At 31.6% G+C, this 23,313-nt stretch overlaps 2 protein-coding genes across 2 annotated transcripts; both read right to left on the bottom strand.

The window, feature by feature from the left end:
- Positions 1–1,653: 1,653 nt before the first annotated feature.
- LOC124828350 (uncharacterized) lies at positions 1,654–4,529 on the bottom strand. Its single transcript, XM_047301622.2, has 2 exons — positions 4,061–4,529; positions 1,654–3,326 (listed from the first exon to the last, which is right to left on the bottom strand). The coding sequence occupies exons 1-2, from the start codon at positions 4,139–4,141 to the stop codon at positions 2,232–2,234; spliced, it is 1,176 nt and encodes a 391-aa protein (XP_047157578.1). The 5' UTR covers positions 4,142–4,529; the 3' UTR covers positions 1,654–2,231.
- A 15,943-nt stretch (positions 4,530–20,472) lies between these two features.
- Positions 20,473–21,756, bottom strand: LOC124848761 (putative clathrin assembly protein At4g40080). Its single transcript, XM_047326537.2, has one exon. The coding sequence runs from the start codon at positions 21,517–21,519 to the stop codon at positions 20,539–20,541; it is 981 nt and encodes a 326-aa protein (XP_047182493.2). The 5' UTR covers positions 21,520–21,756; the 3' UTR covers positions 20,473–20,538.
- Between the last annotated feature and the right edge of the window lie 1,557 nt (positions 21,757–23,313).

Here is a 23,313-nt window from a genome sequence, read left to right as displayed (position 1 = left end):
ATGTTATCGTGAAAGAAAAACTCTCAAAACTAGTATTGTGAAAGAAGGAAAGTTTAAGACAATGTCTTCAATGTGTCTTTTCTTGATCTATATGGGGAAAGATTTTCTTAATTGCGTAATCTAACATCTTTTCTTACCACATTTTTTTTTTAAGGTTTAATACGTATTTTGGTCCCTCTTTTCGTAGGGTCTGTTCAAATTGGTCCTACTTTTTTTCAAAAGTTCACTAAGATCCCACTTTTCGCAAAAACGATGCACGTTAGTCCTTTTTTAGGTTTAATACGTATTTTGGTCCCTCTTTTCGTAGGGTCTGTTCAAATTGGTCCTACTTTTTTTCAAAAGTTCCCTATTTTGATCCCTCTTAGTGAACTTTTCGTATTTTGGTGAGCTGTACATTTTTCGTTGAGGTGAACTTTTGAGGGATCAAAATGTACAGCTCACCAAAATACGAAAAGTTCACTAAGAGGGATCAAAATAGGGATCAAAATAGGGAACTTTTGAAAAAAAGTAGGACCAATTTGAACAGACTCTACGAAAAGAGGGACCAAAATACGTATTAAACCTAAAAAAGGACTAACGTGCATCGTTTTTGCGAAAAGTGGGATCTTAGTGAACTTTTGAAAAAAAGTAGGACCAATTTGAACAGACCCTACGAAAAGAGGGACCAAAATACGTATTAAACCTTTTTTTAAATGTTAATAAGTAGAAAATCTTATATCATGATTTAAGTTATTCGTTATAAATGTAAACTATAATGTTTATATTTAAGATATATTTATTATAGATTTAACTATTGAAAAATAAATATTGTGCCATAGTATATTTAGTTTATAAACTAAGAACACTAAACTTATTGATATTTAATAAAGGAGTTGCAACGTGACATGCGCTGTCAAATTGCGAGGAATTAAAACAATAATGAGCCCTTCATCTTGAGTTGACAGCCTAATTATCTCCTTAAATTTAGTCTCTTTTGTAGTATAAATATATTACAGAATATTTTTTTTATATGATTAAATACTCTAAGACATATAAGTTATATCATAATGAAAATATGATCAACATTTCTAAGCATAAATTTCTATTATAAATTTTATCCCTCTCTTCTTCCATTTTAATTTGTTAATCAAAGAAATTAAAAGTAATGTTCAAAAGTAAAATAAATAAAAACTCTCCTAACGTTCACTTCTCATGAACCAAAAATACCCAAAATGATACAAATTAAATTTGTAACAGTAGAAAAAGAAAAGATAATAAACTACGTTGGGCTACATACATTCATGAACACCGACCAAATCTCCCCCACATGAAATTGGTAGATACAATGAATCATAGAAAATTATATCAAGGAGAAACTTCGCAGCTATCTCTTAAATTATAGATTAAATATAGAACAATGAAATCTACAGATGATTCTTCAAATTCACTCTCTTATCACCCTTACCAATCCTGTTATAAAGGCTGAACAATAGCCCGTTTTGATGTTCAATTTCAACAAGAGAACTTTATTGATGATAGTAAACACATAAACCCTTATTCTGAAATGGTTAAAATTAATGTATTAGAAAAGTATAGAAGTGGTTGATTATGAACACACATGTCTTACTGTGAAATGGTTAAAAGAGAAAAGTTCAGAAGGATAAGACGTGCATGTGCTAAGAAAATACATAATATAAAATGAGTGAGATACCTCTACTTTGAGAATACCATTATAATGAAGAAAAAGAAATTAATGGAATACAGCAGACTATATTTATATAATGCAAAGAACTGAGTCAGTATTGTGATGATATAGTAGACCAACCAATCGGATTAGATAATTAGCATAAACAAAGAATAATACGAAAATAATTGGTCTGCAAAACAAAACTTCCCATACAGGAAAAAGTGGGGGATTTTAGACTAATCTCGTGTATTGGGGATCAATCACATTAATGATAAACACGGTTCATGAAGACAAGCCTCTTCTCAAACAGTCGCTCAAAGGTAGAAATGCTGCTGCTCCCCTCGAATGAAGTCCAGGTAACTATATACAGAATTCCCTCTAGATCAAAGAATTTATCCGAAATGAATGAATTCCCAAAGAATATCTCACTGGACAAAGATAGAGCTGTATGAGTGAAACTGACACACAATTATCACAACCACAGTTAAAAACCCAGAGGAGAGTCACTTGAGCTGTACAAGCTACAAGCTCAGAACAAGCCAGTATCAGAAATGACTTTCCAAAATCATCTTTCTCTTTTGCAATTTCCTGGCAAAAGGAATTTATACTTCTCAGCATTTTCCAGAAGAAAAGCAGGAAGATGAACTGCAGAATAGGAATGTGGTATTGGTCCCATTTTGCCAATGATATCCTTGAAAGTGTACTCCTCCGGCAGCATATCAAACAAATCAGCACCTTTGCATATTACCTTCTGAATTCTATCAGGATTTAAATAGTGAGAGAATCTGACTCTATCATAGTGGCTGTAGGCTTTCATCTTAAAAATGAAATCACTGATCCGACGGAAGCAAAAGCTACAATGCCAGCCAGCATCGGCCAGCATGTCATCAGATTGGCGATAATGTGCATACCTTGTCTTCCCAGTCTGATACCTGTGAATTGAAGCCCTCCAACTCTTATCATCAACGCGAAATTCAAATGAATAGAGATAGTTTTTCAGCTGCAGATGAAGGATTGAGGGTACTTCATCACACCACCTCAGGAGATTAATAGTGTGAGCGCTTGGTATCTCATCCACATCAGACATAATCAACAAGTCATCATCACTAATACCAGCTATCTTGAGGAGCTGGTCCAATGCTACACGCTGATATGCCTCCTCAACAAATGGGTTTTCTCCCTTCTTAAATCTCCCACCAATAGTACCATAAGTTAATCGTGGCTCGATAAATTTGAACTGCTCCCTATTGCTTTGGAAAACCAGAGGTTTGGGCAATCCGGTAAACGTAGAATTTGATTCAAGGAGAACAAAATCAGTTATGTAAGGGTACAGTTCTCTCCATCGCAAGGTTAGTATTTCCAACTCATTACTAAACAACACAGCATCATAAACACGTCTAGGATATTCCCGGACTCCCCAGCCATGAAGTCTGCAGAGATTCTCCATGGTGACATTTTCGTTATAGTAATGAGGGATGACATTGAAAGGCTTTGGTGCTTTTTCCCATAGGGGCCTCAGAAAGTAAGAGATCTTTTGCCCATGTATATAGAATCCAAAGATGCACATTGGGACAACGGCAAACATGAAGATATAGGTTTTAACATCCAAACCACGCAGAATGCAACGAATCCTTGACATGCTTGAAACTTGACTTGATTCCTGCATAATTAAGGAACAAAACATATAAGAAAAAACACCTTGAAGAATAAAAATCATGAAATAAGCATGTGATGCAAAATCATACAATCTTATAAAAATCCCAATGCTGCTCTCTATTGGTGCAAAATTTCAAGCATCATACAACTCTAATCACCGATTGCAATCACAACCAGAGCTTAATCATGTAGCGATACGAATCATGCCCCGGAAAATCCCAAATGCAAGCGGTTCGTGCGAGAAACCTTGCACCCGTCCAAACCCAATTATGCTACAACAGAAACGAAAACCCTTTCCCTCCAAACCGAAAAATCTTCCAAAAATAAGAAGAAAAAAGAAGAGGGAAAGGGTGTCTTCCCTGGCGTTCACTTACAATCCCAAAAAATAGTTTCGAAGGTTTGCTAAAATTAGAAAAAAAAAAACAACCGCTAAAACATCCGAAACGCAGCTTTATCGGATACCTAAGTTCAGATCACGAAAAAATCTCTCACGCACACCAAATTCCTTTTAAGAAAAATAAAAAAAAACAACAGAAAAAGAGCAAATCTAGGAGAAAATTTCTGAGTCAATCCACCGATATAGATTACACAGCAATCCACATCATCATTGAAAACCCATTGAATTTGAGTTACCCAATAGGCGACAAGTAAGAAAAACTTTTATCCACACCGCAAACGGAAAAGGCAACATTTAATTTTAAAAAAAAATAAAAAAAATAATAATTTTCCACAACACACCTGGCCACAAACATTGCTGCACAGATCATCGGTCTTCTTAGAAGAGTAGTTCCCTCCAGCCTCGCCCATCATCCACCACATTTCGGCGTCGAAGGAATGAAAGAATGAACGAAAAGAAAAGCAGATCGGCGTGTGAAATCTTAGCGTATAAGGAAAAAAGCGCGTGCGAAGGGAGCAAAAGACAGAGGAAGGAAAATCCGAGGTTTATAGTTTGGGTATAGGGAGAAAGAGAGTCGAGGACGGAAGAAACAAGGAGGTAATGTCCTCTCTGTAACTTTGGAAATGGGTGGTAGTTGTCGTCTCCACACAGCTAAGCTTGCTCTCCAACGGAACTGATAAAAAAGTTCCCGTTACCTGATTGATTGAGATTCCCCTTTCTCTATGCTATTCTTATTTTCTTCCCTATTTTTATTTATAACATAAAGCCTTCACCCATACTATGCTTTTACTCAGTCTCCCACTCCCTACTCTTCTCCACGCGTTCTTATGTTCTGTTTATTGACTCGCTCAGCCGCTCTCCTAATAATACTTTATTATTTTCTCTAATAACCTCTCTAAATATCCGTTCATAACTTATCTAACCAAAATATTTTAAATAATATCTTTTCTGTTACGATTTTACAATATATCAGAGATAAGATTTCTTTTTTTTCGTTGATAATTATTCAGATAAATCTTATTTTATTTCTCTTATTAAAAAAAAGTCACACACACTCACAAGAAAACAGGGTACTTTATTCGCTTCGCGTTGAGAATTTCCAAATGCTACAGTACACGTGTCAGCCAGCGTATATGTGCCCGGTTTTGCTTTATTTATTGAATCCAATATATTCGTTATACTACAAGTGGTAGAAATAATTGTTTTCAAATAAAAATTATCCAATTTATTTAGTTTAATGTAGACTTTTTTTTTTATTGGAAGTATCTCAAGAAGACAATTTGTTGGATATTTTGTTCAACACTTAACTGGGTGTGTAATGATAAGAATAATTTTGTACGACTTTGTTTCACATGTGCATCTTCCTTTTTTGTTTTCTTACAAAATTGATTAAAAAATTAAACAGATTTATAAACATGAAATGAAACGTATAAATGACTTTGCGTAATTTTTAATAAAATTAGCCAATAATAAAATGGATAATATAGTGTTAAAGGAGCGTGTCACATTTGTGTTGGTTACACTTGTGATGGCAAAAACGAAGAGTGTCGCGTTGGTTCCGGGTGAAGCTGAGACGACGTCGTCGTTTTGAAGAGGACGTGGTAATGGGAAGCGGCAAAGGAGGTGTTTGGCTTATGCGTGTGCTGGAACATCCAATCCAAGACTGGCACGACGAGATGTTGGGTTGCGACGATAAAGTGTTTATTTAGGAGCATAAGTTAACCTAATTAATTAATTAATTATTATATGGGGTTTCATCTGGGAGCATAAGTTAACCTAATTAATTATTATTAATTTAAAATTAAATAATGAGAGAGCAACGAGGAAATTGACAAGTATAAGGAAGAGAAACACGTTAGAGTGGGCCACGTTTAGCAATGAGGTGGAAACTGGTTGTGCCGTGGGCCCCCACCACGAGTTTGTCGCTTATCGTGGCCCGCTTCGTTGTGATGTGGGCCTGCCCTCGAACCGCCAACCAAGTCAAGCTTTAACCAACGTCTTCCTTTAAAGAGAAACCCTAATATTTTATAACCATCCTTATTATTACTATTATTATTCCTTAGAATATAATTACCAATGTGACTGAAAAGAAAATAAAAATAACGAAGAGAATCATTGCATCCTCTATTATTTTGTATGCTGACCCTACTCGACTAAATTGTAGTATACGAGATAATAATCCTATGCAAGGCTAAGGGCTTACAAGGTTGTCGATTTAACGTCACATTTCTTTTTACAAAATATTAAAAATAGCCTCTCGATTTAAAAACGGAACAAACTTGTGTTTTTCTTAAATGATTTTGTTTCATAATCTAATATTAAATATTTTAAAGATTATTTTTTAGGAATAAAATAATAATAATTTATAATCATAAATAGCTTTCTTCTCTGAAATAGTTAATTTTATGACTAAATATTCAAAATATTCATTTAAATGAAGTGATTTTTTATAAAACAAAAATTTGCTACTAATGAATCTTAATATTCTATACGCAATAATATAGTTTTATTCTTATTTTATTTTCCCGATCCCGTTTCACCGTTTTAATCAAATAATACTAAATAATTAATTTGCATTCCTTTGCAAGCATAAACTGACTTCTTTTGGATAACTTACTAGTTTTGTGATATATCTCATAGTATTTATATCAATATATCAATGGCAATTCTCATACTATATAATATTTTATGGCTAGATATACATATTTATTAATTTTTTATAAATTATATGAAATTGGATTAGAATATAATATATATTTTTTACCGTTTTCAAAAAATTATTTTCCTTTTAACGTAAAGAAACATAAATTAAATTCCAAAAGAATATTTTTCTGATCAAATATCATAGTATTTATAATATTGTAATAACATATATAAGTAATCATAACAAATTACCGGCACATTGATATGTTCCTTTTATAATATAAAATACCTTTAAAAAAGTAATTTTATGATAAAATATTCAAAATAACCTGTTATCCTCAAAAATTAAAACAAATTTGTGGACTTTTAAAAAAATGATCGTGTTTGTAAATTTTAATATTAAATATTCTATCATTTTTCAGAAATTAATATATATTCTGTTACAATAAAAAAAAATCTTATTTTTAGAGAATGTGTATTTGAAACATGGTGTATTTTACTATTACTCTTATCTTCATAGCTTATATAAGGGACATTTTATCTCTATTGTATGTTTTATCTAATTAGAATTTCTTGAAAGTTATAATTAGGGTATTAGTTTTTAGAAATTAATTTATGTCCATTTTACCCTTATAAAACATATTTAAAAAACGACTAATTTAATGAAGACAAGTATTCAAAATAACGTATTATTTTGACGTTTTGAAACAAACGCCGTCTTTTAAAAACAATTGACGATTGAATGGAAAGTGATTCCTCTTATAAGAAAAAGTGTAACTAACAAATCCTCATATTTTAAGTAATTTCCTTATGAAATTGTAACAACCTATTTTATTAGAGAAATAACCATCACCAATACAGGATTAACATTTTCAATAACACAACATTTCAATTATATATATATATATATAAGTACATCCAAAACATAAGATCATAAAGCTATCTCTCTTCACGTTTTCTGTCGGTCTAATTGACCTTTAACTTCATAGTCTAAAACATCATATGGTCTCCTAAAAAATACGGTCATAGATAAAATAAGAAAAGGGTGAATTTATGAAATTTTATTAAACTAACATTTAATTTATTTGGTTGCAAAAAAATTGACTAAACATAGTATATATGGAAATCTTAAATGTAAAACACTAACTGCATCCCAAAGTATAAACTATTTAATTTACAAAGTTTTAATTCCATAATACTAATAAACTGAATAGACTAAGGATTATGTATTTGTCATCTTCAGTCCTAATTTTTATAGACTTTCATTTTATAAACTTTTCTTTTTTAACAAGCAAGACAAGTAAATACTAGAATTAAATAATTGATCTTCATTCAATGTTTCAACTAGATAATCTCATTCAACTCTCACAATTATACATCTTCCTCCTAGTGAGTAGGATGTTTAGAGGGGTTAAAATAATTTCTACATAGTCACTTCTAAATATTGACATTATATTAGTATAGTTTTCCTCCTTTAGGAATATCTATATTAATCCTCACTTAATAACCATACTGATAATAATAAGCACATAATAATTCAATCAAAGATAGCTTAGCAATATCAGAAAATCTCATACTAGCAAAGCTAATATCGCTCTAAGCACCAATGCACTTCGTGCTTGTTACATCGTCCACTAGTACACCAACGACACTCAACTCTAGTTCTCCTTGTAGCTCTATGTCAAAATGACATTCAAGTCTTTGCAGTGCTTAACGTCTCAACCACTAGAGCTCACTGTGAGATCAGCGCCTAACGGTACTTAAGCAACACTTATGCCATAATTTTAAGGCAAAAATCGTCTAGAGAGTAGAATGTCTAAGCAACCACATTTTGAAGTTTAACCGTCAACATTAAGCAAAATATCATTGGTTAGGAGAAGATGTTTTCAGTCAAGTAATGCTTGAAAAAGAAGCATCTTATAACGTCTGAAGCCGAGAGTTAAAGTAATGTTTTATAGACTAAACTGATTAAATGAATTAGAAAGACATAAACAACTTCTAAGAACAAGTGTCTCTCATTGAAAATCTCTCAATGAACTCTATGAGCAAGTAAGCTAACTTCTTATGAAAAATAGAACTCTATCTCTTATATAACATTAAGACTAAAAGAAATATGCTTATACATTGTTATATCAACCAAAGCATTCTTAAAAATATCATTTGATAAGTGACCACCAAAACGCTTTGGCCTTGAGAAAGCATCTTATAATATGATGAATACACATTTGTCTCACCAAACAATGCATTAATTAGTGAAAAAATAAATGAGAAAATGTATTGAACACGCTATACTGCTTAACGTTTATTAACGTTTAAAATATTTAATGCATGTACAAAAGATTACTTCGATAATTAAGTACTTTGTTTCTTGATAACCATGTAGATTAATAAGGCAAAAAGATATGGTCAAAATCACGACAACCAAGAAAAAGACGTTAAGAGAAAAGAAAAACATTTTGGGAATGTTTCCTTGAAGCCATTTTCTTTGTCACATCGTACAAGTTCAAATTTTACTTAAGGCTATGATAAAAAGTTTTGGACCCTACAAACTAGACTAAAGTCAAACTTCACATCGTAAAGCTATAAACTCTTCATAAGTCAACTTCTTGGTCCAAGGGTCATCTTTCAAGAGAAGCTATATATAGAAGAAAGCTTGAAGAGAATATGTTGTTGATGAAAAAGCGCATAATAACATAATAAGAGAAGCAACAAGAAAAGAAATAAAAGCTCAAAGGTTCTTACATCGTCTAACGCTCAATGTCTTTCAAAGAAAAATCTTTATAAAGAAAGAAACACTTTTAAGTGTTACATATTGTATTGTATTTGAACACACATCCTCTCGTTGAGAATCATTCATTTGTACCTTGTAGAAAATCCATTTTGGATTTATTTTAAGTTTTGGAGAGAATTCAAATACTTGGTTGTTCAGCTCAGGCTGAGTCGAACTTATAGACAATTGTCTAGGATTAGATCCTGAAGATGCTAAACTCGATCTAGTCAGCTTGACCAGGAAACTAGAAGTGGTGCTAATACTCATTGTAATAAGGAGTGATGAGAATACTTGGTGAGATCTTAGAGAGACAAAACTCGTGTAATCTTGAAAAAGATTAGTGAACCCTTTAAGAGTTCTTAAGGGAGAATTAGATGTAGCTTAGGTTGAGTGAATCAATATAAAAATTTGTGATTTATTGTTTCTCGATCTAAAATGTTTTCCATATGCCCTATGACTTGGAGAGGGCCTAATAGAGAGAGAGACTCTCTCAACACCAAGAGTTCTAATGCTCTAGGTCAATGTAGTGTTTGGCGCTCAACACAATACAATACCTCAAATTTAGTATTTTCAAGTTTTACAAGGATTAAATGATTTATCTTTCTGTTGAATCTTTTATAATTCAATAAATTTAAATTTCTTATGTTTTAATTCTAGATAGCAGTCATTCTCTCACAGTTCAAGATCACAAACAATCAAGAAATCAATATTTACATAATACTCATAGATTCATCTATCATTTGCATATTCTTCACCATACAGTTAAAATAAATCAAACACACATATATTTTAAGAAGCTTTGTATCAATTTCATCAAAACAAATTTTTGAAGAATACCTAAACCGTAATTTTAAATTTATAATCCTTAATGATGAACTTTTTTTTCACATGACTCTTAGCTAAACCTAACCCTTAAACAACTATATCCACATAGTAGGAGCTCAAATTAATGATCCAATACTACCCTAAGGATCATTGAAGAACATGAAATCACTTAGAAGAATCTAAGAACACATGCAGCCAAAGTTTATGGTGCATGCAACAGATCGTGAATTTGGGCAAAAAAGAGGAAGAATGGAAACTTACTTATATTACAATTCTAATCAAATAGATGTTAGAAGACTAAGAGATTTTAAAAAGAGGACATAAAGACATTAGAGAACTAAATTATAAAGAAAAGATGAAAGTTTTCTTAAAATTGAATTTGTTTAAAAGAATATTTATAGTTTTTCCTTTTTACTAATTAAATATATCGTGTCATTTTTAAGAACCTTAATCCCTCTTAAATTCTATTTCCTAAGGCTTCACATAAATTCTATAAATAAATACTTTAGAGATTAATTTATGTTTCTTTAAAATCATAAAATATATTTAAAAAAACAACAACGAATTTCATCACAAAATATTGAAAACAATCTCTTAGTTTAAAAAATTGAATAAATTTGAGAATTTAAAAAAAAAATCAAACTATATGTATATTTCTTTTAAATGATTTTTTAGAAAACGAAATGACCTTTTTACTAAAAATGTGCAAGTAACTAATATTAATATTGTAAAGTGACAATATATATTCCTTCGTATAATTTTAACTAAACAATATTAAATAGTCAATGGATTATTATTTTTAAATTAAAAAAGTAGAAATTAATGAATATTCGTTTACAGTTACAAAATACTATTTAAGAAGCAACTAATTTTATGATAGAATATTCATAGTAGTCTTTCATTCTAATATTAAATAATTTTTGGAATGATTTTTTAGAAATGAATTTATGTTGATTGACCATTACAAAAAAATATATTTTATTAGGTAATAATTTATGAGAATAGTTTTTTGGTAAGGGAAGCATTAGTCATAGGAAGGAAGCAGTCCACCCTATATGTATGGTATGGTGAGCGAAATGGAGAAACAGTTGAGAAGTTATTGAGAAGAGACAAAGAAACATCACAACCATACTAACCCACTCAACCTTTACAAAATAACATTCCTTCACCAACCTTCACAAACCTTTTTTCTTAACTTCTTCAAAACCCAAGTCAAACACTTTTTAACTATCTCTTCTAAATTAATCTGTAACGTCTGTTTTCACTCAAATTCCAAACAACATATTTTACTTGAGAATTACACATTGCACTTTTTTTTCAATTTTTTTTTATTTCAATTTATATTTATGTGTTAAAATGAAATTTTTACAATAGGAATTTTGTTATGTCTATGTCCACTCAACAATTCCTGGCAAAGATTTGTTAGAAGCAAGTGAATTTTATGACGATAACAACATTTTGATTTATAATATATTGTTTATCACTACCACTTTAATTTAGTATGATTCATTTTACTAATTTTAAACACTATATAATGGATAAAAATACATAAACAAAAAATATAAGGATAAAAAATGTATTTACATGAGAAAAATAAAACAAAATTTTTGAAAGATAAATAATATTTTATCAATTAAGAGATTTACACAATAAAAAATTATATACATAAATAACAACTAATCTTTATAAAGACCATCTACAATTATATTGTATCACAATTTTTTTATTTGCATTATTTATTGTTCATATATAATATGATTATTATATATGGATAAACACAGCCAACATATAAGATAGTATAAATTATAAATATTCTACTTTTTACAGAAATATAAGTCATAATATCCACAAAATATCATTTTTAACTTAAGTATGAGAAGTTACTTGTCCAACATGTTACACACGTATAGTCCTCATGACTTAACTTGACTCGGAGACTTGATGGCAAACCTCTAGCCAAGGTCCAATTACAAAAGGTATGGCCAAACAAATTCAAGAAGAGTTAGAGTTATCAATGAAGGATGAAGTTAAACTCTTATTCTTTTGGGTCATCATGGAGCCTAATCAAGTAGAGTATGAATATTTTTGAGCCTTTTATTTTGACCAAGTACTATAGAGTTTTGGTCAACTTGAGTCAACTAAAGTTAACACCCAATGTTGACCTAAGCAAGACGTTTTCTAGAGTTGACCACATGGGTCAAGGTTTTGTCTTAGCTTGGTGAGCAAGGATAAGGGATGTCCCATCTTTAGAGAGAGTGGTTATGTGTCATGCTCTCATTGAAGAGGATTTCTCGTATGTAGTGATCATGTGTCACTCTAGAAATGAAGAAGATTCTCCTATGTTAGTGATCACATGTCATCGTCCTAATGGATAAGATTTTTATCTTGATCTCCAAGGTGGCCAAGTTGAGGTTTTTAAGGTTTTGCTTCTATAATTTGGAAACACCTTAAGCCTAGAGGTGTCTCCCCCAATGTAAATTTACTTTGAGATTAATATTAAATGTTGTCAAATTTTTATGTCTTTCTACTTGTCTCTAAAGTCAAGACTAGAGCATCTCATGTGGTCTTCTGTGGCCACCTTCCTTGAAAGATGACCTAACCTCTCTTAAGAGCATCCAACATCACCATTACCCCCTTCCTAACATCCAAAATCGTAAGCATTACCCACCATACACCATCACCTTCACAGTCTCACCTTCATGCTTTGGATCATCCTAGCTTGAGGAGAAGAAGGCTATCAAGACTATACACCTGTCATGATTCAACCCCTTACAGATGTATTGCCCCGATTATTATATAAATAATTATTATTTGATTAAAAATTAGATTATTTATTTTTATTGAAAATAAAATCATAACACAACCTATATATGTGTGTGTAATTCAATATTTTACATCATTGCAATTATTCATAGTATATTACAAAAATATATAATTTGTACAATGTTAAGAGTTCTACATCAAAATAAAAGACTACCTATATATTGAATATTTCATAAGGATATTAATATGAATTATCTATGAGTCAATCTAAAGAAGTTCTCACATTTCTCAAACAACTCTTATTGAACATGTTTTTCTTATACTTATACAAGGTACAAATGAAAGGAAAATTATGAAAGGAGTGAGATCTTTGTAAACTTAAATATCAACCTTAATAAAATCAATAAACATTATAAACATTGAGGTCTAGAATTGGACCTACAGCCATAAGACTCAATCTCATTCTATCAAACATACGAATGTATATTCCACTTTTAATGATCCAACATGAGCTTCAAAAGTTATTTTGAAAAGTGATTAAATAGAGTATTTCTCATAAAACATTGGTACAATCATAATTATTTCTTTCAAAAGTATCAATCATTTATTACTCTAAAAAAAAGATATATACTCATTACCAATATTGACAATGCCGAGTAGATATCAAATAATCCTAAGTTTGATATATAAATATCTTAGTCCATGACACTATTTTGAACAATCCATATATTTACATACTTTGGTAAAAATTCCTTAGACCCCACCATGATCTCTGCCATTCATGCTTAAATTTTTTTTAAATTTTGTTTCAAAAATTTTAGTTTGGAATTTTTGAAGGTGCACAAATAAGTTGAAGGGGGTGCAGGAAGTGAAAGATGAAAGATTAATGTAAAGTAATTGTTGCCTAGGGCTGATAACCCAAACTCTTCAGGGTTTTTTTTTATTGAAATATAGAAACTAGTTTGGGTTTGGTACTTTCGGAGTTCAAACAAATGAACCCAAACCTTTTACTTCTTTTACGGGTTCCCTATAACTAAAAAAGAAAACAGTGTTTCATCCTACACCTCCAACATCTCATCCTGTATTTTTAAAAATTTTATTTTTAACCTTCTGACATTCTACATTTCCAACTTTTTTAAAAATTTCATTTTTAACTATCTTCTCTTTCTTATTAAAGACATTTTAATAAATATCTTTCTATTTTCTTCTCTTTCTTGTTAAAGACACTCTCCACCACCTTAATAATAATTCTAATTTAATTTAAAATTCAAATATTATTTAATATAATTTTATATTTTAATAATTATTAAAATATGATTTATATTATAATAATAACTATATTAAAAAAATTAAATAATTAAAATTAAATAATTAAAATAAAAATAAAAATAAAATAATAATATAAAATTTGACTTAATATATTCAAATATATTAAATTATATTAAAATATTAAAATAAATTAAACAATTATTAAATTGTAAATAAAAACAAAAATTTTCAAAAACTTGTTATCGAAAATCAGTTTTGTTTTTTATTTAAAATTTAATCAATATTTAATTTAATTAAAAATTATAGCATTATTTATTATATTTTTATATTTTAATAATTATTAAAATATGATTTATATTTTTATAATAGTTTTATTAAAAAATAAAAATAACTAAAATAAGAGTAAAAATAATGAAAATAAAAATAATATTAAAAATCACATTTAATATATTTAAATATATTAAATTATATTAAAATATTAAACTAAATTATATAATTATTAAAATTTAAATAAAAATCAAAATTTTAGAAAAATTTATTTATTGGATATCCATATCCGATTATAAATTTATCGGATGCCTATATCCGATTAACGTTTCTAAAATTTTATTTTTTAGAGGTGCATGATGAGATGTTGGAGGTGTAGGATGAAACACTCAAAAGAAAAATGTTGTGGGTAACATTTTGGACATTTAACTAAGTATATCTTATAAACGAGTGAAAACTCACACAGGTGAACAAATAATTAAGGTAACAAAAAATAATGAAATCATTATTTTAATAATTATAAAAATAAATTTAAATGATGTTTACAATTTTATTATAGGTGATTTTTATTTTTTTCAGATAATTTTTTTATTATAAATATTTATTTTAGTTTAAAAGAATAGTGAAAAAAAGGATCAAATAAAAAAATGGTTAAACTTAAATGAATGTCCTTTTAAAAGAGTAAAATTAGTAAAATAATTACTTTAGTTTAATTTTTTTAAAGAATAAAATTAAAAATAAAATGTGTACGAAAGAATCCTCTTATAGATTATAAATTCAGTACATGATTTATTTTTTTCATAAAGTTAAAACGCAATTCTATTAATTTATTTAGAATTAAATACATTTTTATACCTCCAATGATGGATCCATATTAAAATTATTACTAAGAAAACATAATATATTTTATACTTACCATTTAAAAAATATATAAATTTATATTACTCTTAAATTATGAAGAAGGACATATAAACATCCTAATTTAATATTTATAGGAATGCTTGCATAAGACACTATCAAAATTAACGCATCAAGATGATTGATTTAAAAGTAGCAAGGTAATTCTCATGACTGAATTCACATGTTCATTAATATTATGTATTACACACACAAAAATAATTTAAAGATGTTAGGTATAATTCATTCATGTGGATGACATCAATGCACCTTCACAAATGTGGCATTACATTGAATTATGTTTAATCTTTTCTGATTTGAATTCTGATTAATGCCTAATAAATGAAATTAAATCAAACCATCTTTTGCCCACCGTTTTTTTTACGTGATGCTGATATGTGAGTCCATTTTACGAGTCAACTAATCTTATGGATTACTATCCTAATTCTCTTATTTAATATAAGAAATTAACATTCATCCGAAATTCTAAATATTCAAATCCTATTTACCTGCCACCAAATGCATGTATATAAATAAAAACAAATGAACGAAAGGTCTAACTTACCATTTCAACTACGTATTATGATAAATCAATGAAGTCTCAGTCTTCCAACCGTTGATTTTTCAATCATTTTTTTTATTTTGAGCTTACTTTTCAAGAGAGAGAAAAAATTAAGAATTCACGTCATAAAGAATCTGATTCACAAATCATCATATATGATCAATTTGTTTATAATGACGAAGAAGAAAGTCTTAAGTCCTCATATATACAGACTTTAGGAAAGGAAGGAAAAAATAGAAAAAAAGGAAGAATAACTATCAATAAATAGTGTTACAATTAAACAGAAAACCTACTGGTTGGTCTGGTACGTGAGATGGATCGTCTCCTTTCCTTTTTAATAGGTGGTTGTTTCTTTTCTATTTTTAAATTCAATTTTGGTTTGTAAATACCGACGGAGAATATCTATTAAAAGTCTTTCCATGTAAAAGTTAATTCATTTTGGAAGGTAAGAATAATAAATACGTAATTATTAAATCTCATATTTTCTTACTTTGAAAATCTAATTATAGTTTTTGTAATGGATATTTTATTAATGTCGGTCTAATTATAGTTAGTGTTGTTAAAACGGGTTGGAATACATAAACCAACTTGATCCGTCATAAGTTTGGATCGGGTTGGATTGAAAAATTTTTAAAAAATCAATACGAAACAATTTTGAGCCCGATTCACCAAGAATCTGACTCACCTAGGTTGAACTCGTGGTGAGTGCTCATAACCCACCTAATTATTACTTTATGTTTCAATATTATTAGTTAACACTCTTTTTTATTGCACTATAAATGGAGATGAAGAGGAAGATGTTTCAAGAGAGCAAAATATTATGGATTTATCTATTCAAGACTTTAATCTTATAAATGGATAAGTGACACAAAAATTATCAATGTTAGATACTTATTTGTTTTGCCTTTTGTGCTTGATTTTGGATTGTATTTGGAATTTATGATGATTTTGAATTATATTGTATTTTTTTTAATTGGTTTTGGAGTTTAACATCATTTTGGAACAATATTTATTTAGATTTGAATTAAAAAAATGTTTTTTTAATTGAAAAATATAAATTTGTAATTAAGTGAGCTAGTGAGTCAATTTATTTAACCCACCAACCCGTGGTGGACGGCACCATGTTTGAATTTTTTCGGCTTACTAATAACCAAGCCGAGTTTGCTTGACTCATTAAGTGGCCAACCCGTGGTGGACCGGATCGGGTGACCCATTTTCACAACACTAATTACGGTCCAAACATGACTAATCGCGATTAAATTGTTAACTGGAATGGTTTTTTGAGTAAATTTGTGATACCTTAACCATTCTATCGTTATGACACTATGCATTATTGACTGTTTGATCTAGTGTGAGAAATTTTAACTATTTTGCTAATTTAAGGGTTGATCGTCTGGTTACTAGTTGACTAGACGAGATATACTATACACAAACCCCCAAGCTTGGGCATAATCTAAGTTGTATAGGGGTTTGTTCTTTGACCGCTTTATACTATGTGTTGTCTTCCATGGAGGTTGCTTGTGCTGAATTATGACCATTAAGAGCGATAGTTAGGATGCTTCAAACTTTGTGCCTATTAAAATATGAAGTGCTGGACCATTAAATGCGAAAAGATCTAACAATCGAGACTCCAAAATGGTTAAGATACACACTTACTAGTGGAAAAAAGACTTTCTATAACAACTTATTATGAGAGGTGAAATTCATCTGTCATAGTAGGTTGAGTAATGGTATTTTTAAATACAAATAATGTTAATTATAATAGGTAGAAGGAGACATGTCATTATAAATAGACGCAGTGCCAAAATTGAAATTATGATGAAAACTTATTATAAGTCTAGTAAAACTTGTCATATTTATTATGACTAATTCATCGCATGTCATAATATATGTTGAATGCGGTAGAAAAATTAAAATTATATTCAAAATCTATTGTGATAAGTCTGGGAATACCTATCATAATATTTCTTTACTGTGAGAGTTAGTAAATCACTCTCAATTCCTAATTTTACTAATTCATTCACGCATCTCTTTTCTGTTGTTATTTCACGCATCTCTTTTCTGTTGTTATTTCACGCATCGATCCTTTCTTCTTCTTTTCATTCACGCATCATTCTACAACCCATTGCCTCTCTTCTTGTCTTCGTTCACGCTTCTAGACTTCTTCGTGCACACATCATTCCATAATTCATTGTCTCTTTTCTCTCTATGTCACACTTCCAGACTCCTTCGTTCACGCATTATTCCACAACCCATTGCCTTCTCGCTATTGCCTCTCCACGCTATCATCTTCGACCGAAAACATTGTGTTCTTTGCTTTCGTTGGGAAAATAAGGTTTTCCCTCTTTCCTCCACTTAGGTTTTTGACATTTTGTATTTGAGATTGGTTGGTTGAACTTTAACAAACTCACACCTCACCATTTAGGATTGTGGATTTTGACAACCAATTTCCCCCATGGACTATTGGATTCGAAGATAATGTTTTGGTGTTCTTATCTTTTAAGTATTTGGAAGCCAATTTGCTTGAAATTGAGTTCGGACTGCGCCCTGAAGGGAGTCCCTCTCATGGAATGAGTTACATCCTTCATTGAAAGGATCCCTTTATGATATTCATATATAATATATTTGATAGCAACAACGAAATATTGTTTTATTTATCACCATTGATGGAGGAAATGAAGGTGCAGGGGATGAAGTGGGTGCAGCACACTGGTGCAGTTAAGGGATATGGCATCGGTTGTTTTGGCTCATAGACAACGGTTCTTGAACCGAGGCATATACAGACGAGACAAAAAGTTTACCCATTTTTGCCTCGGTTGCGAACAGAGGTAGTATTGTGGAGTTTAGTGCCTCGGTTGGGACCTGAACCGAGGCAATAGAGTGTTTTTTCTTTTGCACCAGCCTTTCCCCGCCGCATCTTTCCTCTCCCGACAACTCCCACTGTAATTCACCTCCCCTTCCTCCGCCTCATAGTCAAACCCCAACCCCATCACCTCATTGTCAACATCATCCATAACAGTCACAAAGTCCCCATCCCCAACTCGGTTGTCGTTAGCCTCCGAGCTTCCCATCACCACTATTAGCTTGTTCCTGCATCAACCCAACATAAAGCACACAAGTTTTGAGCAAAGGTGGGAACTTTGCGCTTCAGCTCGTTCCGACTCTTCTTGGCCTCGAGATCCGCGTCAGAGGTGGATGGTAGTGGAGAGTTAGGTGTTGGCAGTGGTGAATAATGGAAGAAAGAAGAGAGCTTGAAAATGGGAGAGCTGCTTACAAATAGAGCAGTGGTGGCGTCACGGTGGCTTACCATTCTGGCATCGAGAGCAATAGGCGGGAGAGGGCGTTGGCGGTGCTATCTCTGAATCGAAATCGGAGTGAAGTTGTTGGCGATGCTGTGGCGGCACGATAGTGGATGCACGAAGAAGACGACAAAGGCCACCCACGAGAGAAATCGAAACAGAGATTCGCCTTGCAATAGTTCGCGTTTGGTCTCTAGTCGAAGAGAAATTGAAACAGAGGTTTGCTCTGGTCGAAGAGAAAGAAGGGCTCTGGTGGAAGAGAAAACTCTAAGAAAGGAGGGGCTCTGGTGGAAGAGAAAACTCTGAGAAAGGAGGGGCTCGGTGGAAGACAAAGAACTGTAAATCATTTTGAAAAAATAAAGCAAAGGATATTACCTCGGTTTCACAAGAACCTGAAGCCGTATGCGAGCTACTAAAGCGGTTCTACTCAAACCCAATGCCTAAACATCTTTAAAAAAATTCAAAATAATTCTATATGCTTCGGTTTGCTTCAAAATCGGGGTCGTAGCGTACTTCAGCACCGGTTCTGGATAAACCGAGGTAGTCCATGCTACAGCGCACACATTTTCAGAAGAAAATCAGAGACTTTAGACATCGGTTCTGCAAAGAACCGAGGCGGTATCCCCTTGGTCAGTCTGACTTGCAGAGAGCAGAAAAGAAAGTAGGTGAGTTGTAGAGAGTTTTATGCCTCGGGTTCTTTCATAACCGAAGCCGTATCACCTATAGGCATCGGTTTGTTCATAACCGAAGTATATAAGTTTCCGTTAATTACAAAAACGCCACCGCGTTTCAATATGTTTTGGGTTTTTCAAAACCGAAGCATATTAGACGCGTTCTAAAGGTATTTTTTTACTAGTGAGCAACGTTGTGCAGAGGAACACAAAAGAAGTAGTGGGCGATGAAGTGATTTTACATTTTTCTTTTTGTAAAATTTTCATTAAGGGCAATGAGTTCATTTCAATGCGCCTATGGTAATGTTGGAAGAAAACATGGGGTGCAGGAGGAAATGCCCTGACATAGAGAGTGACCAAGTGTGGATTAACGTGTTCTTACTGTAAAGAAAACATAAAAGATTTAAACCCAATATTTATAAAATCTTTACATTAGAGAAAAAAAATTAAAAAGTAATATTGCAATACAGTAAAATAAAAAAAAAAAAACGTTATAAGTTAGTGTGATTACATTATTGTTGCGGTAGGTGGGACTTTATATTGCCTATTTATTTCATCACCCATCTGATTGGTTGAACACACTGTGCAGTGCTATTACCCTTTTTTAGTTGGGGTACCTTATTTATTCACGAATAAGGATAATAATATATACACATAACTCAATCATGATCACCTTATTTATTAATGAGTGGTGATGATGCGATGCAACAACAGTTTTTCTTTAATGTAAAAGTAATAAATATAGTTTCAAAATCATGATATAATAACAAGAGACAGTGGTAATAAATAAACAAAAAGAAGAAAAAAAGTGGTTTCTTTGTTGTGGTATTTATCTACATTAACGTAAAAAATGTTACAACAATCTGCCGGAGGGGAACGACAGAAGGTGACGGTTATTGAGAACCCGACCCGAAAACCGATCGGACTCACTGACCCTTAGTTTTGGGGTGTCTCTCCGCAACTTACTCTCTTCTCTGTAGACCTGAATCTCAGCCATGTCCTTCACTAGGGTCACCATATCCCACAATTTCAATTCTCTTGCCTCATCCATCGTAGCCAACACCTTTTCTTCGCATTGTTCCAACCTCTTCAAACAGCAAACTAACTCAACCGCTTCCCCAAACTTAAACCCCCCGAACCTCTCCTTAAACTCGTTCAACCTCACGCGCACCTCAGCCTGCACCACGCCCCAATCCCCACGCGCCAGCTTCACAATCTCCTCCACCAAGAGGTTTCCGTTGGGCTCGGGCCTCTTGCAAAGCCCTTCGACCAGAGCCACCAGAGAGTCAAACTCGCTCAACAAGTCGGCGTTGGAGAGACCCGACGCTCTGTCTTCTCTGCTCTCTTTGTCGCTGGCGGTTCCGAGGAAGAATCCCAGGACGCGGGAGGCGCAGAGAAGCTGCTCGATGTGCTGTGCGAACCACCGGACCCAGGAGGAGAGCTGCCACGTGGTGGGGTCGGTCGTGTGTCGGAAGTGGGAGAGGTTGAGGTAGTTTCTGCCGCCGGAGTTGGGGTAGACCGAGAGCTGATCCTGGAGGATGAAGCTGCCGTGTCGGATGATGTAGTGGACGGCGATCAGGCACTTGAGTGCCACGGCGGCGTTGTTCGTTCCCTGCAGCCGGTCCATCAGAACCTCCACCGCGGCAGAGGCTGTGGCGCGTGGCCCGTCTCCCGATGAGAGGAGCATGGCCAGATGCTTAGTCGTCGGTGGTGTGGAACAGTCGTGGCTGGTGGCGCGTAGCAAGGAGAGCGTGGTGCGTTTGGAGAGTAGCGCCGCCTTGCTCTGCGACGCTTTGTCCTTGATTATCCCAATCAGGTGCGTGAGTTTTGTCATATTTTCTTTTCGCGAAAACACTTGCACAAACAAAAACACAGTCACTGCCAACGCATGGTGTCTGAAAATCTGGATACTAGAAATTGGGAAGGGAGTGTTTGGCTTTGGCCTGGGAGTGGGGCATAATATGATATTATGATAATGGAATCACGTTGCTGTCTCTGCCATAATGGTGAGTTAGATATTTTTTAAAAACTTGTATGCCTTGTTCACGTTTGGGCATGTTCACATCGATGGTTGATGACTCTGGAACGATGCTGATAACACTTACGTGTGGTATTTTAAGAATGTCTTAAATTAATACCGTATGATGCATTCAACGTGTGTGAAATAGTTAATCAATTTAGAGAAGCGGAACTTAGATAATTCTATGCATATTTTAAATTCAAACTTCATGTAAGTAATATATTAATTAAAGGTTTAGGTTAATATGTATACATTTTAGTAGATAAATAAATGTAGGAAGGAAAAAGAAACAGTTGACCGGTAATTTCTTAAAAAACTAATCTAATAATGGTGGACTTGTCAACGAAAAAAAAAAATACCGATCGATTGTCCATATGTTACTAAGTGATAAATATATATTCAAATATCGTCCATTCAATGGGATTAGGTTGAAAGAGAAAAACTTACTCTATTCAATTTCTTTTGTCTTATCATTTAATCCATTTCATTTTAATTTTTAATCAATTTAAGCCGAAATGATTTTGGTTTTCATATTAAATCAATTACTGGGATTTTGCTTTACGATTTGATGATAAAATAACTTAAAAGATATATAATTGTTCTAAATGTGTGTTTTCTGTATAAGCAATGAAGGTACTTGGAGCATTCCAATGTATGTACGGGGGGGAACAGTCTATCTTATAGATGTTTCTCCTTTTGCTTATAGAAATGACCTATTATTAGTTTAGTGACAACGTGTTCTTTGTATATGAAAATAAATAAGTGAATTAATTGGATTCCAATATCACCAAAAGCTTAATTGATTGGTGATCTAAAATAGGCTATAAGACTAAAGATCTACTCAGTCAATCACTTACAAAAGAGTAAAATAATGAATAAATAAATAAATTTTAAAGGATGAGAAATTTTACATATTAATTAATTGCTACTAGCTTAAAACTAATACATCTCTTTTTGAATGTTAAATTATTAATAAATCTATATAATGTTACAATTAGTATTTTGAAGTTACATATTAATTTTTGTTAGTTTAATTGTTGATTCTTTCATTCATTTTGGTGACCTTACTTTATACTAAAATACTAACATAATATACGATTAAAAATTCTACAATATTTCTTTTATTTACTAATTTAAAACTAATACAATTATTATTCATATATGAAATTTTTAAGAGGCGTTTTAAAATTAAGAACACAAAAATTAAACAAATTAATGTATTGATTTTTGTTAATAAAATTCTTTGTTAATAAAATTCTATAATATTTATAGAATTTTATTAACAATAACTTACAAATTTTTGGAGAAGTGCTTTAAAATTAAAACTTGTTAGATTACATTGTAAAATAATATTTAAATAAATTATATTAAACTAAAATATTAAAATTTCTTTATTATAAAATTTTAATTAGTGAATTATATATTAAAATGTTTGATAAATAAAATAAAAATAATATATTATAAAGAAAAAAAATCTAAATATAAATATTAAGTAAAGTCTTACAATTTCTAGACACGACTTTATAGATAAACAAGATGAAATGTTACAATAATTTAAATAATTTAATTTAATTATTTTTAAGTGAAATTATAAGTTTTGAAGAATGT

The sequence above is a fragment of the Vigna umbellata genome, chromosome 1, assembly GCF_029865625.1.
Source record: "Vigna umbellata cultivar VRB3 chromosome 1, Vumbellata_1.0, whole genome shotgun sequence".
In the NCBI taxonomy this organism is placed as follows: domain Eukaryota; kingdom Viridiplantae; phylum Streptophyta; class Magnoliopsida; order Fabales; family Fabaceae; genus Vigna; species Vigna umbellata.
The sequence above is the reverse complement of the archived record's forward strand: the minus strand, read 5'-3'. Positions and strand labels throughout refer to the sequence as shown.